We start from the raw sequence: 14,000 nt of genomic DNA on the forward strand, positions 1-14,000 counted from the left end.
ATTAGTAGAATTAGTCGATTGATATTATTGTGTGTTCTTTTTTTTGCGATTTCGTTGTTTAAATTCGGACCGGTCGGTAGTATGGGTGATTTATAAACGAAATTAATAATTTCACTCACTTCAAATATCTCTACTCTCCCCCGATTGGCTTCGGATTTTCTTAAATTTTCGCATATTATAACTATTTTTATGAATCAAGTGTTTCTTGAAACACCTTGGTGTTTAATGTGTGACAAAATTGGAAACTTGTTCATGGGATTTGATGTTCATAGATCACAGATGTAAAAGGTTGGTGATACTGATTGATAATTAAATATTATTTTGTCTTACGGTTATTTCAAATAATTATTATAATATAATTATAATTATCATTAATTATATAGATTTCACTTCAATATTTTATGAGACCTGTATATATATGTATTTATTTAGAATCTACCAAGTAGGAGCTGTTGTAACAAAGGCTTAGGCAGATTGCAGTTGTCTAAAAATCTGCTATATTTTTAGAAAAAGTTTGTGATGTTATAATTTTGGGCACTTACATTACAAACACAACAAGTGTCGATTGCCGCTTTCGGCAGACTACTTCGTTTTGCTGAAGGTGCCGCAGTTTACTCACTGCTTACACCGAGCCGGCTGCTGCCTTTGTCGAAATTGCGTCATTATAAAAATATAATTTTACACACAAGTAGACACAACAAATTGGTCAAGTATGTTGGTATAGCTCGGCCCCCAGCGTATCGTGATGGTATATGGTCGTCGACAAATTGGAATCTTTTTTGTTGAATGTCACTTACCAAAGGCGACCGAGTGGCCCTGACAGCGATTACACCTAGTACAGTCATCAAATAAGGCTGTTTACATTAAGTAGATTGCCGCCTTCATTGGGTAAGCATAGGCAACCTGTCAACCTAGTGTAAATGCGCTATTAGTCACACTAGCCTTTCAAATTCTAAATACAGATGTTTCATAGTTAAGCAAAATTTTCTCTGAGTTGATAAATTTAATAAATAGGTACCTACTATCACTTATTTGGAAGGAGAGTCCCCTGAGAAGAAACATTTAGACTATAGTAGTAATGTGTAAATAGAATTATATTAACATTTATAATTTAAAATGTGATTGTGGAGACAACTGTCAAAGACAGCTAATATATGTTTTTCCTTTTGTTAATGTAGTAAACATTATTATTGCCTCTTTTATTTTAGGTGCCAAAAAATGCTAAAATACACATATATTCCCATCTGATCCCCTAAACTGATCCACCGACAATATTAAATCTCAACTGATCCCCTTTATATTTTGCAACTCGTAATGGATCCCCTCATTGTATTTGTAAGGTAAGTACAGTCAAGAGAAAAAGAAGTTTTGAAATCAAATCAACCCCTCCTACTTAAAGTATCGTATGTCGAAATTGCCAAGTTTATATAGTAAATAAAACAGAAATGCTAAAGTCACGTGTTATACTCATTTCAGAGAATTAAAAACTAAAAATGCTCCCTCGTAAACTTGGCAATTTCTTTATAATTAAATAATTAAAATCTAATTTTACAGCAGTTTTTATTACAGCAGTCAATTAATGTTGTTTATTTCTAATATAAACTAAATAAAACACAGTACAGCTCTCAAATAAATACATCTTCTTGTTGTACTGTACCACAGTACCTACCAAAAATAATTTGTATGTAACTGGGGTATCAGATCAGAATAAAATATTAATATTTATTCTTGATCCCCGCACTAGGGATCCAACGGGATATAAAATAAAACGGATCCCCCAAGGGGATCGGTTTTAGGGGATCAAGTGGGAATAAACCCTCAGATCAAATCGAGAATGTTCTTACAAAGGAGTGTGTAGTGAGAAGAATAGGAGGGATTGTATAAAAACATTGATGAATGTAAGTAATGCCTATTAATATTCTGTTTACCCTATTGAGAATGCTCAATGGGAAGGTGTAAGTGAAGTGATACTACAGTGAATATTACAGTGGGGTGATAACCTCTCTATCCATGACTATTATGTATTCAATTTGTATATTTTCTCAGATGGATTGGGCATCAGTAAGGAACCAATTCAAGCAGACATGGCTGACAACATTAATGAGCCTCATTCTTTTCTCTGGAGTTACTTATTTTCTTATTTGGACTGAAGTAAGTTCACTCAGCAACCGTTTAAGCTACATAAACAGTAATTTTTTAAACACACAAAGGTATACAATCAAATCATATATTTTTGTGTGGCCCATGTGATGTGGGCGCTATGTTAGTTTTCTGTCTTACATAATAGCAGTAGAGCTTGTGAAAGAGTTCGTCCAGGGAAGTACTGTCACCTTACTTATTATTGCCGCGAAGCAGTAATGTCAGCATTACTGTGGTTATTAAGGGTAAGTGTGCTGGTGTAATTACAGCCACATGGGACTTGCCAACTTATGTCTCAGGGCGACGGGCGCAGTGCCCCTCACATCTTTGCAGGTTCAGGTTCTACAAAATGAATACCTTCTTCAAAAAACGACATAATAAGAAGTGGACATGGACATCACCTAACGAACAGAAGAATGAAAGAGATTTTATATTAACTAACAGAAACCACACAATTTTAAATACAGATATCGTAAATAATAAACCTTAACTCTGATCACTGTTTGATCCGAACCGAAATCGTTTCAGCCCAAAGTTATCCCGAAAACTCATTAACAATGGCAAGATAAAAGTTCCTCTACTAATCCCAGAATCTATGCAAAATCAGTTGAGTAAAGAATTTTGCAAAATGAAGGACTTCAAAAGTATCCAAGAAGAATACGATTTTTTCGAGAAACAACTTACAATCAATCAATTATCAATAATAATTTTAGACATATTCCGAAAAATAAAGATAAGATAGGAGAAGAAGCTAGAAACTTAATTAAGCAAAGACAGCAACTACTTCAAGATAAGAAAAACAATAGGATTGAAATACTAAAATAAGCAAAAATATAAACGAAAGCATAAGGAAATTCAGACGTAAGACGAGAATTGAAAAATTCAAAGATTATATCAAAGAAACAGGAGGTTTCAAAAAAGCCAGAAAAGAACTTGCAGAAGGAAAAACATGGATACCATCTTTCAAAGGCAACAAACAAATACAAATCACAAAGCGCCTGAATATTATGGATATTGCTACTAAATTTTACAAAGATCTTGACGACGACAATGAGACAAATAATGTAGATATGGTGAAGTTGGAAGATGTCGGAGAAACCGTCCCCATGTTCCTTAAGAGCGAAGTACAAAAGGCTGTTTTAACTCAAAAAAATTATAAAGCTCCTGGAGAGGATAACATTACTAATGAGCTACTAAAAGGTACTCTTGATGCTATACTAGACTATCTGACAGATCTGTTTAACCACATTTTAGATAAAGAGGTCATTCCAGACCTATGGACAAGACCACAATCACACTTCACAAAAAAAGCGACAAACCCCAGATAAATAATTACCGGCCCATTAGTCTAATGACTAACATATACAAAGTTTTCTCAAAATTAATATTGGCACGCGCGACACAGGCTCTTGACGAAAATCAACCCAGAGAACAAGGTGGGTTCCGAAAGAACTTCTCAACCATAGATCATATTCTAGTAATAAAACAAATAATAGAAAAATTTAATGAGTATGGACAACGATACTATGTAGCCTTTATAGATTATAATAAGGCCTTTGATTCACTTAAACATAATAAAGTCTGGAAATCTCTCTGTGAGCAAGGATTACAAAAGAAATATATAAGACTAATCCAACAAATATACAAAAAAGTAAAACAAAAATACAGATAGAGACTACAGGACAAGAATTCCAAATCAGAAAGGGTGTCCGTCAGGGAGATCCTCTATCGCCCAAAATATTCGCTGCTGTCTTGGAAAGTATATTTAGATATCTGGATTGGAAGGAATATGGGTTGAGTCTTCACATAATAATACATGGACCACCCTTACGGTTTGTAGACAGGCGAGGGAAGCACTCCCAACGCTCAATGCCAGTCTATCTCGAATACTAATTAAACTTAAAAGGCAAGAGCTTCGCACTCTAACTGCCGCCCTAACGGGTCATGGTCCATATAATAAACACCTTTTCAATTTAGGTATCACAGACAGCCCTCTATGCAGAGCGTGCATGGAGGGGGAGGAAACGGCTGCGCACATCCTACTTCAGTGCTCCGGCGTGGCCAACTACAGGGCAAAATACCTTGGAGTGCCAAGGTCGCTCCCCGAAGTCTTCAGCAAACCAAGGAGGCTGCTGAGATTCCTGGAGGAGCTTGGGTGGCACGAGTAGGACCCTGCACCCACCACACGCAAAATAGGCGCTTTGTCGTCGAGTTGCGGATACCAGCCCGTTGCACCAAGTACCAAGTACCAAGTATGGGTTGAGTACCTTAACCACTTGAGATTCACAGATGAACTTATACTCTTGGCCAAAAACCCAAAAATGCTACAAACTATACTTCGAAAATTTAACACGGAAAGCAAATATGTAGGACTCATTATAAACACCAGCAAAACAAAGTTGATAACAAACAATATTAAAGAACAGGTTGCGATAACTGGAAATATAATTGAATAAGTGGACGAATACGAATACTTGGGCCAAATAATATCCACAAAGGACCAAACAGACAAAGAAATTGAAAGAAGAGTCACAAATTCGTGGAGGAAATTCTGGTCACTCAAAGAAGTCCTGAAATTAAAAGAAATTGATACAAAAAAAATTCAAAGTAATAAATATGTGCATTGTACCCGTGACCACATATTGATGCCAGACATGGTCACTTACTAAGAAACATTACAAAAAACTTGATGTTTTTCAGAATAGTATGGAAAGAACTGTGTGCTCAACATAAAATTGAAAGATAAAGTAAAATTGACCACAATTAAAAGCAAATCAAAGACTAAAAAAGTCACACACAAAATAAAACAGCAAAAATGGCATTGGACAGGATACATGATGAGGCAAAAAATTGATATGTGGACAAGGGATATTGTGGAATGGTACCCAAGAGAGGGAAAAAGGAAGAAATGGAGACCATACTTTAGATGGGAAGACGATTTTAAATATGTTGCTCAAGGAACATGGAGACAGACAGTAAAAGATAGGGAGAAATGGAAATCTCTGGAAGAGGCCTATATCTTAGGAGGACAAGCCGAAGTCAACAAATTGAGTAATAATAAATAAGTAAAATATAATAAGTACGCATGTCATACAATGTGTTAGATAAGTTGATAAGTTATCAGCAATAAAGGCTATAAATAAATAAATAAAATACAGATCCATTTCTATTAGGTTAAGTTTGACTACTTCTTACAGATAGTACATACTTTATACCCCTTTATACCAATTTTAGTTTAATTAAGGTTGTACAATTTGCAAAAACCATGTGTGTCTGTCATTGTTCTGTATGTATATTGCTTTTTATTTCAATAACATAAATAACGAAGCATCAACGTCGGTCATTTTGGCAATTTCAGCTTAAACTTCATCAACATTATTTGAAACTTATGAATTTCCTTCCAGAGTCAAACAATTCAAAGCAATCTAATGCTTGAAGAACTAGTGTCTGCAGCTGAAAGTATAGACGTACATACGCCCGACGATTCTGCAAGGTATGAAGGAAAAGTCGTCCATGTGGTTGGCCCACTTCAAATATTGGAGCCTTTGTCGGAGCCAGACTATAATATTCATGTACAAGCTGTCAAGTTAAGGAAGAGAGTGCAGATGTATCAGTGGATTGAGGAGTCGTCGTAAGTTTATATTGTACTTCGTATGATTTAGAATATACAATTATGTCTGAATGCATTTAAGTTTGCATAATGTATTTAGTAAATTAGAAAGAAGACAATACATTTACTTTACTATTTCAAATAACACCACTCAAGTCAAAAGAAACAAAAGAGAAAAAGAAAAAAAATTATATTAAAAACTAAACAATAATAAAAGCAAGTCATGATAAACAATGTTTAGAGCCCAATTACAATCAGACATATTGCAGTTATTGTTTCTCATTTTATAGGGAACAAGAAACCTTTCTAAGCGAGCCAGCGGAAGAAACGCACAAAACCTACTCATACTATAAAGACTGGCGAGACGACGTAGTAGACTCCAACCTGTTCTATATCAGGCCCGGTCATCACAACCCGACCTCTATGCCAATGTTCAGTGAGACGCATATAGCTGATAATGTCAAGATTGGATGGTTGTATTTGGGTGGGTATTCATTCTTTTGTTTGATTTTCATCATGTTCTGTCAGATTGAAGGCATTTTTCTTTATGTTCAAACTAGTGGAGTCATTATACAAAACATAAATTAATATTATGGTAGTAAAACATTATAGTATTTATTACAATTAACATTAAATTTTATTAATATTTATAATAAGTTCTTGGAATATATATGGCTGCATCTAGAGCAGGGTTGGCATGATAAAATTTGATTATTTAAATCATCAAATTATTGATTTTTATTATTAAATTAAGTGTTTTTAATTTCGATTTTTTAGACTGATTCACTGTTAAAAATAAAGTAAATCTCATCATACTTTGGCATTCTGTAAGTCTGCCGTCAATCAATCCCATTAAATGATTTAAATATGAATACTGATTTTCCTGCTTTTTCTGTTCCCAATCGGTTGTATAAATTTACGTGAATAATGTTTGAAGCTGAAAAGGTTATAGCTCTAAATAGTCGCCTTAATATTGGTTAAATTTTTAATTATTCCTCTCTATCATCAAGACATTTTTTTTGTACCATCCACCACTCAAATAGGCGTCACAGTTCTAAGCTGGTTTGATTTAGACCCACGTTTTACTATTAGCGGTAAGTAGTAAAGCAAATCCATCATATCAAGCATGTGCTTCCACAAATTTACGCAAAATTCAGATAAAATAACAGGTATTTGAAAATATTAAGAAATCATGATTAATTTAATTTTTAATTAAAATCATGCGTCTTCGGAATTTTAACAAAGTTTGCGTGATACGTGAAAATTATTTACTTACACTGTATATTTTATATCGTCAAATTGATAGATGAAATTTACTCTAACATTAATACGATTAACGTATATTTAGGACATAATAAAACAGAATACTTAGTACATATTGTATTATATAGTGCGGAAAATAGTAATGAAATAATTTTGACGCCACTAATATAACACGCGACGTTTTTCAACAATATATTTCAAAGAATAGCGGATTTTTCTTAGTTCACCCCAATAAAATCATAATTATTAAAAGTCGCAACATCTCTAGACTTCGGCGGCAAGATACTGCCTTTCGGAACTTGAGCTTTACTCTATCTGTTGGCTGGAGTTAATACCCTAATATCCGCCTAATAATATATGTAATCTATGTGTATTAGAAAGAAAAGCATAGAATAAAAATGGTGCGTGACAAGTTTACGAAAATGTTGGGATTTCATTATTAAAAAAAAGTTAAAAGACAGAGAGTCGAACTTAAGTATTAAGGTTTTTTATTTTTATGATACCATGTGATGGAACGAACTATCTATAACAGTTGCAGTGCCACTCAGAACTTTAAATCACATCAATCTGAGGGGAACTGCCACTGTGACTGTCACCCTGAGACATAAGTTGACAGGTCCTATGTGCCTGTAATTATGAATAATATGTTGAAACAGTTGGTCGTAAATTGTTAGTAGGTCAATGGTCGTAAAATAAATAAGATGTATATCGAGTTAGCAAATTTATTGCTTAGTTTGTTTATTTATCGATTTTACTACATAATTGAAGTATTCATAATTTATTCCAGACATAAAAAAGACTTTTTAATTATTTTTTTTGTCATTATGCTTTAGGGCGCGTTTCAATTATGCGACGACGACAGGTAGTCGTGCAGTTTAAAGTGTCGTGCCTTGTATATTTCAATGAAGTTGTTCACACATAGAACTTATCTATGTCGTTCTTAATTTTTTTGACGTTGCGACGACGGACTGTCGTGACAATCGGAAAAGCTAGAACGGGAGATAAATAAAACGTCACGATAAAAATGTGACGGCAGATAATCGCAACTTCAAACGATTCTGTCGTACCGACGACAATGTGAAAGTGAACCGATAAATTATCGTCACAATGTAGTGGGAAGAGCTAGACACGACAGTTGTTTAACGATAAAATAAACGTCCACGACATAATGGGAACGCGCCCTTGCCGCACTAAGGTAGGAAAAGTGCAAAAGAAACACATTTCCAGACACAAAACACAGTATCATATTCAGGTACCTGTATACTAAATCTATGATCATATTCCATGCGCATGTTCGTAGCAGTGATGCTACAAACAATACAACTTTTCCGAACAAATGTATAGACAATTATATGTATTTAATTTCAGGTTTAGATGTAAAACGCAAAGTAAATGATTATTACGAAATTTGGTCCGATTCACGGCCTGAGAGGGGCGATATCAAACTTCATTCAGGCTTCTATTACCACGGCGAAAGTGCTCTGAAGCATGAGGTTGGGGACTTGAGGATACATTTCTCATATGCCGGCCGGGAGGACGACATTGTGAGTTGACAAAGCGAGAATACAATTTAAATTTTTGTTATTGTACACTGAGAAAAAACTTCGTTGACTGAGTGCCTCGACAGGTGTTTAGATCCCATAATAGTATTCTATATACAGTGTTTTTTTAATGGGAAAATCCGAAACCATAGAAAATACAAGGAAACTGTCTTAAGAACCATTAAGTCCTTTTTTGTGAAAACAATTTTGGCATAGTAAATTTTTTGGTTAGGCGTGCGTTGTTCATAAAAATGGAATAAAATTGATCAAAATTTTTTTATTGCTAATCGACTCAGTTTTATCTAAGGATCATTTCATTGTATGGGGCGAAAAAATGGGACTGCAGAAGTTGGTCAGATTTCTTAAAATGTTTTTCATACAAAATGAATAAAATAGACAATTTTTTTTATGCTGATAGTCTCAGCTTCTTTTAAGGATTATTTCATTGCAGAACTAAAAATCGACACAGAAGTTGATTAAATAAAAAAAAAAAACTTTTTATCCTTATGTGAAACTGAGTCGATCAGCACTAACAAAAATTTGATCAATTGTCAACGCCTTTAGCCGTAGCGCCATCTATGAGAAAATAAAAATATTGATAAATTTTATTCATTTTTATAGGCAACTCACTATAGACCAAAAATTGACAATGCCAAAATTGTTTTCACAAAAAAGTCTTAATGGTTCTTAACACAGTTTCCTTATCTGTGGTTTCGGATTTTCCCATACTGTCCCATTAAAAAAAACACTCTGTGTAGTGTACAAATACATATACAAAATGATATTGAAATCTGAACCTCTATCGTATTGCTTGAGCACTTAATCGATGAATTACCAAGATATTTAATAGTTTTCTTATTTTTCAGTACACAGCAGTCGGAATAGTAGAACGTTCTACACTGCAACCGTACAGCCCGGCGAACTTCCCTACAGTCGATCCAATTTCGATCTTACGCAAAGGCTCTTATAGTTTGAAACAACTCCACGACTTGGAGAGGCGAGAAGGAGCCATTCACACGTGGAAATATCGCTTGTTGGGTTTCGTTCAGGTCTTCGCTTCGGCTATGACTTTACATCCAGACTGGCTTACTATATGTAAGTAGTATGTAAGTAGTGTGCCGTTTGCGCATAAACCTCAAATACAAAATTACAAATACAACCACACATTCTTATATGTAAACCCACAAATACCATTACATATGCAATTACGAGCTCTAGCTAATATCACTATAATATATATAAATAATTATACTTATTCTTGTTTACGTCTCGCTTATTCTTTTTCTAGAGTTTTAACGGCGTTGACGTAAAGCTGAAAAGCCCATTCTTCATTTTGGTTCCACTTTTCATTTAGGTTTTTAATTTTCATATGACATGAAAAGTGGAAATTATGAAATTGTAAGTAGCTTTGAAAGCTTTTAGTAGCAGTAGAGCTCCTTGTGAAAGAGTTCGTCCAGGGAAGTACTGCCAACTTACCTATTTCTGCCGCCTGTGTTCCGGCTTTAAAGGGTAAGGTGCTGGTGAAATTACAGCACGGGACTTGTCAACTTATAAGTTGACTGTGAACAGTTAGAAAAAAATTGTTTGCGTCATTTATATTACATCTGGTGTATTAAATACGTAGTTTTTAAATATTTTTATTACGTGTATATACACTACGTATTTTTATTTCATAAACCAGATGCTATATAAATGATTTTGTCTTCTTCCTGTAAAGTTGTCAAAATTGAGATAGTACCGTTTGCCTGTTCACAATCGTATGTCTCAGGCCGACGGGCGCAGTGCCAGTGTCTCTCAGATCTTTGAGATTTAAAGCTCTGGGTGGCACTGCAACTGTTATTGACAGGCATGTAGCTTACCATCAGGCGCACGACTTTTCGTCTTGTCACTGGATATTATAAAAAAAGTTTTTTTTGCTTACGCGTGAAACACACAGAGAGCGGGTGCGGGTCGGGCGCGGGTGTGGTCGGAACCGCGGCGGGTCTAATTTCGTGTATGTGTACGCGGGTCTAATTCCGTGCGCCCGTCCCGTTCACGCGCTCGGTGTTTTTATTTATATTATAGTCGTATTTTAATTATTATTATTTTTTAACCGACTTCAAGAAAAGGAGGAGGTTCTCAATTCGACTGTATGTTTTTTATATGTATGCTACGCGATAACTCTGTGTGAATTTGTGAACCGATTTTGATGAATCTTTTTTGTTGGGTGGAGGGTACCTTAGATGTGGTCCCATTTACATTTGAAGAAAATATTCCATCTCTAAGGGTGGCGAACGAGGGGATGAATGAAAATCAACTGCCTCGGTGGCCGAAAGGGTACCATGCCTGACTGCCACGCAGAGGTCCCAGGTTCGATTCCCGGGCCGGGAGAAATATTTGTATGGTCTACATTTATTTCTCTCGTGAGTTTGGGTGTAATTTGTGGTTGTCTATATGTGTGTCCATGGCACCCGCGACACAGGGTTTCCCTAGTGCGGGGCTATGTTGAACGTGTGCGTTATAAATGACTTTTGAGGTCGATTTTTTATAGTACTCTGTACTGAGATTATTGTTTCAGTTCTCAAATGCAAATGGATATCGAGTACGTTGCGACGTTGCTCCAGACTATGGGCGAACTTGGTACTCTCATTTTCTTACACTCTCGTCGTCATATCAATTCCTTGGTAAGTTTTACTACGTCTATTGTTATGCGTAAGCACGTCCTAACTGGATAAGTAATAAAGTACGCTAATCAACATTTATCTAAAACTATCTAGTTTTCGAATTGGTACCTTGTAAAAAAATTACGTAATTTTTGTGTAATCTCCAATGAATCTTCGCTGATATAGCCTTCTTAGCCTTTGTGTCAAAATCAGAAATCATAATGTACGTAATACGTGACGTGATCTATTTATTGAATATACCATTGGTTACTGCTGGCTGGTTGAGCTCTGAGTATGGCGCATCCCTCAGCATAAGTATACCCCGTAATCTAAACCCTACCACGCGCCGCAGGCTGGGGCCGGCCCCACCATACGGGGTAAAGGGCTCGTTATTCCTATAATCAAGTAAACCAATGAACATTACAATGAAAATATTGCGTTCAAATTTAGCGTTATTAGGGTACATAGAAAAGTACTTTAAAGAATCTCTGTTGAGTTTTTCATACAAAATTCAGGGCATTCTTGCTTGGATCTGAAGCAAATAATTACATTAAGTAGTATTTTCATGTATATTATTGGTTGTTCTTTCGTCAGGTATCATCACTGTTAAAACAGGTGGTAATTTGTACCCCCTACCCAATTTAGACCATGTATTGTCCCAAATGGACTATCACTACTTAATCGATATGTTCCCACAGGTTAATCCACAAACCAGCCTTCGGAGCACTGGTACTCGGCTTTGCAGCGTTACCAATATTACATTATTCTACCATCCTGACGCGTCAAGAAGCCACATCGGAGCCTCCGCCCCGCCCGCTATACGCTCGCTGGGACGACATTCGCTGACCTCTACACACACGTTACTATGTTTCTGTCCCGTAGTTCCTTTGAGTACTCTATTAGGTTTGCCATATCTTGTAGGTAGAGTACTTTAGCTCCTTGTTTTAAGTGCCAAATTAACAAATTAAGGTATGTAATATGAGGTAGTTATAGTCAATGAAACTATGGTTTTTTTAGAGTTTTTTGTTTCTGGTTATTATTACGTTAAAGATCTGGATCAAGTCATTCGGGGAAACTAAATGTGATAAAGAATCTCTATAGTATTTTATTTGTTGAGTTATGACCTGTAAAGGTCTATCACAGTAGAGCGTAAAAGAGCAGCATTTCAATAATCAATGGTATTTCATTGTTTTCATGACTCCACGCTGATTAATCGATGTATGAAAATGCTATGTGTCACCAACCAATAGTATTACATTATTTACATGTCTCTACGTTGATTAGTTTAAATATCGAAGAGTTGCATTTTTTCCAACCAATGGTATTTCGTTATTTTCATGTCCACGCTGATTAAAAAAAAAATCAACATTCTGTTGGTTTCTGTAGCATAGGTCTTATCCACTTCGCTTAGGTAAATGACTTCCCCCACACACAAATAACAAATATACGAATGTGATTTAAACTACATACGCAATACCTAGACTAGTACTTCTAGAAAATACTAGAATTTTAGTAATGTAGGTCTTAATTTTTTGCTAAAAATTCATCGAAAGCTATAATTCTAATATTAAAGTGCAAACTTCAACATAGCTTTGTATTATACAAATTTAAATTTGGAACGACATCTGTGGCGACTGGTTAGTCATTTAGAGATTCAAATTTTATTTTACAGGTCGTAGTAAGTTCTCGTTCTTTCAAATACATATGCTATTATTATTAACAGAAGTGCGAATTCCAAGAAAAATTATTTCTATCTGACATAGCGTTGCGTCATGGAAAAAAATCAATTTTGAAAAAATCATATTTTTTCAGAAAAATAAATATTTTTCCGGATAGGAAATGAAACTATTTTTCCGGATTTAAATCGCGTTTATTTGCTTTTTCAAACATACCGCGCGATTTAAATCCGAAAAAATAGCTTCATTTCCTATGTGTAACAATCGCGAAAACCTAAGAACTCGATATTTTTCCGGATATTTTTCCAATATTTTTCTCTTAATTTTCCACATTTGACGTTGACACCTATAAAAGTTGAAGTTACTAAACGAAAACCAATAAAAACAAAACGTTTTTTTTCGCTGTTGTGAAATAATTTTAAATCTTGTTTTTCTTTAGCTATACAAGTTTATTTTACACGCCAAATAAAACTTCAAAAGACATTTCTAAACGTAGAACATAATGAGTCTTCGAAATTGTATTTTTCATATTTTTCGGGAATTTTTCCGGAAAAAATTGCACTACTGGAAATTTTTTGGAAAATTACCCAACAGTAATCCGACAGGATTCAAACTTGCGTCTGTATGCTACGCTAGGTCCACGGCTCTACAAGTGGGCAGAGCTTACGAATTTTTCTATTACGAATTTGTTACAGATCTTTTGATTGATGAGATTTTTTTTTAATTCGTTAGGTTGGCCATCAACGGGTTGCTGACGGCAATAAAAGCCTAAAAAACCCAATACAAAAATCTGTCACAAACGCTTAGAGAAATTATAAGGTCTGCTGATTTGATCTGTAGCTCAATTGGTGGAGCGGTGGCTCTAGTTTGGCATATAGACGCAGGTTCGAGTCCTGGTAAATCGAAGGAATTTTTCTTTGTGATCGATTTTTGTATTAAAAATTATAATAAAGTATTCATTTAACTGCCTCCGTGGCCGAACTGTTATCTCTCGTGAGTTTGGGCGTAATTTGTGGTTGCCAGTGTGTGTCCATGGCACCCGCGATACACGGTCTCCCTAGTGCGGGGCTATATTGAGTGTCTACGTTATATATAATTTCACAACAAATAAATGAATGTTACTTTAGTA

At 35.2% G+C, this 14,000-nt stretch overlaps 1 protein-coding gene across 5 annotated transcripts; it reads left to right on the top strand.

Annotated features, from left to right (window-relative positions):
* The first annotated feature begins 139 nt into the window (after positions 1-139).
* On the top strand, positions 140-12,918 carry LOC113233132 (transmembrane protein 43 homolog). 5 transcript variants are annotated; one of them, XM_026468129.1, is made up of 9 exons: positions 1,288-1,340; positions 1,745-1,898; positions 2,047-2,151; positions 5,544-5,770; positions 6,040-6,233; positions 8,381-8,556; positions 9,420-9,648; positions 11,111-11,216; positions 11,894-12,918. In XM_026468129.1, the coding sequence occupies exons 2-9, from the start codon at positions 1,893-1,895 to the stop codon at positions 12,039-12,041; spliced, it is 1,191 nt and encodes a 396-aa protein (XP_026323914.1). In that variant the 5' UTR covers positions 1,288-1,340; positions 1,745-1,892; the 3' UTR covers positions 12,042-12,918. The 5 variants fall into 5 exon arrangements, with proteins under 5 accessions (XP_026323917.1, XP_026323916.1, XP_026323914.1 ...); XM_026468128.1 differs by having other exon boundaries at positions 1,300-1,340; positions 1,823-1,898; XM_026468130.1 differs by having other exon boundaries at positions 1,321-1,340; positions 1,618-1,898.
* The last annotated feature ends 1,082 nt before the right edge of the window (positions 12,919-14,000 follow it).

Source organism: Hyposmocoma kahamanoa, unplaced genomic scaffold, assembly GCF_003589595.1.
Source record: "Hyposmocoma kahamanoa isolate Upper Pololo Valley unplaced genomic scaffold, ASM358959v1 78, whole genome shotgun sequence".
NCBI classification, from domain to species: domain Eukaryota; kingdom Metazoa; phylum Arthropoda; class Insecta; order Lepidoptera; family Cosmopterigidae; genus Hyposmocoma; species Hyposmocoma kahamanoa.

Excerpts from the sequence above, each read along its gene's own strand:
- LOC113233132 (XM_026468128.1), top strand. The coding sequence starts at position 1,315 with ATGGATCCCCTCATTGTATTTGTAAG. Across the intron at positions 8,557-9,419 it reads CCGGCCGGGAGGACGACATT|TACACAGCAGTCGGAATAGT; the intron begins GTGAGTTGACAA and ends CTTATTTTTCAG. Across the intron at positions 9,649-11,110 it reads TCCAGACTGGCTTACTATAT|TTCTCAAATGCAAATGGATA; the intron begins GTAAGTAGTATG and ends TTATTGTTTCAG.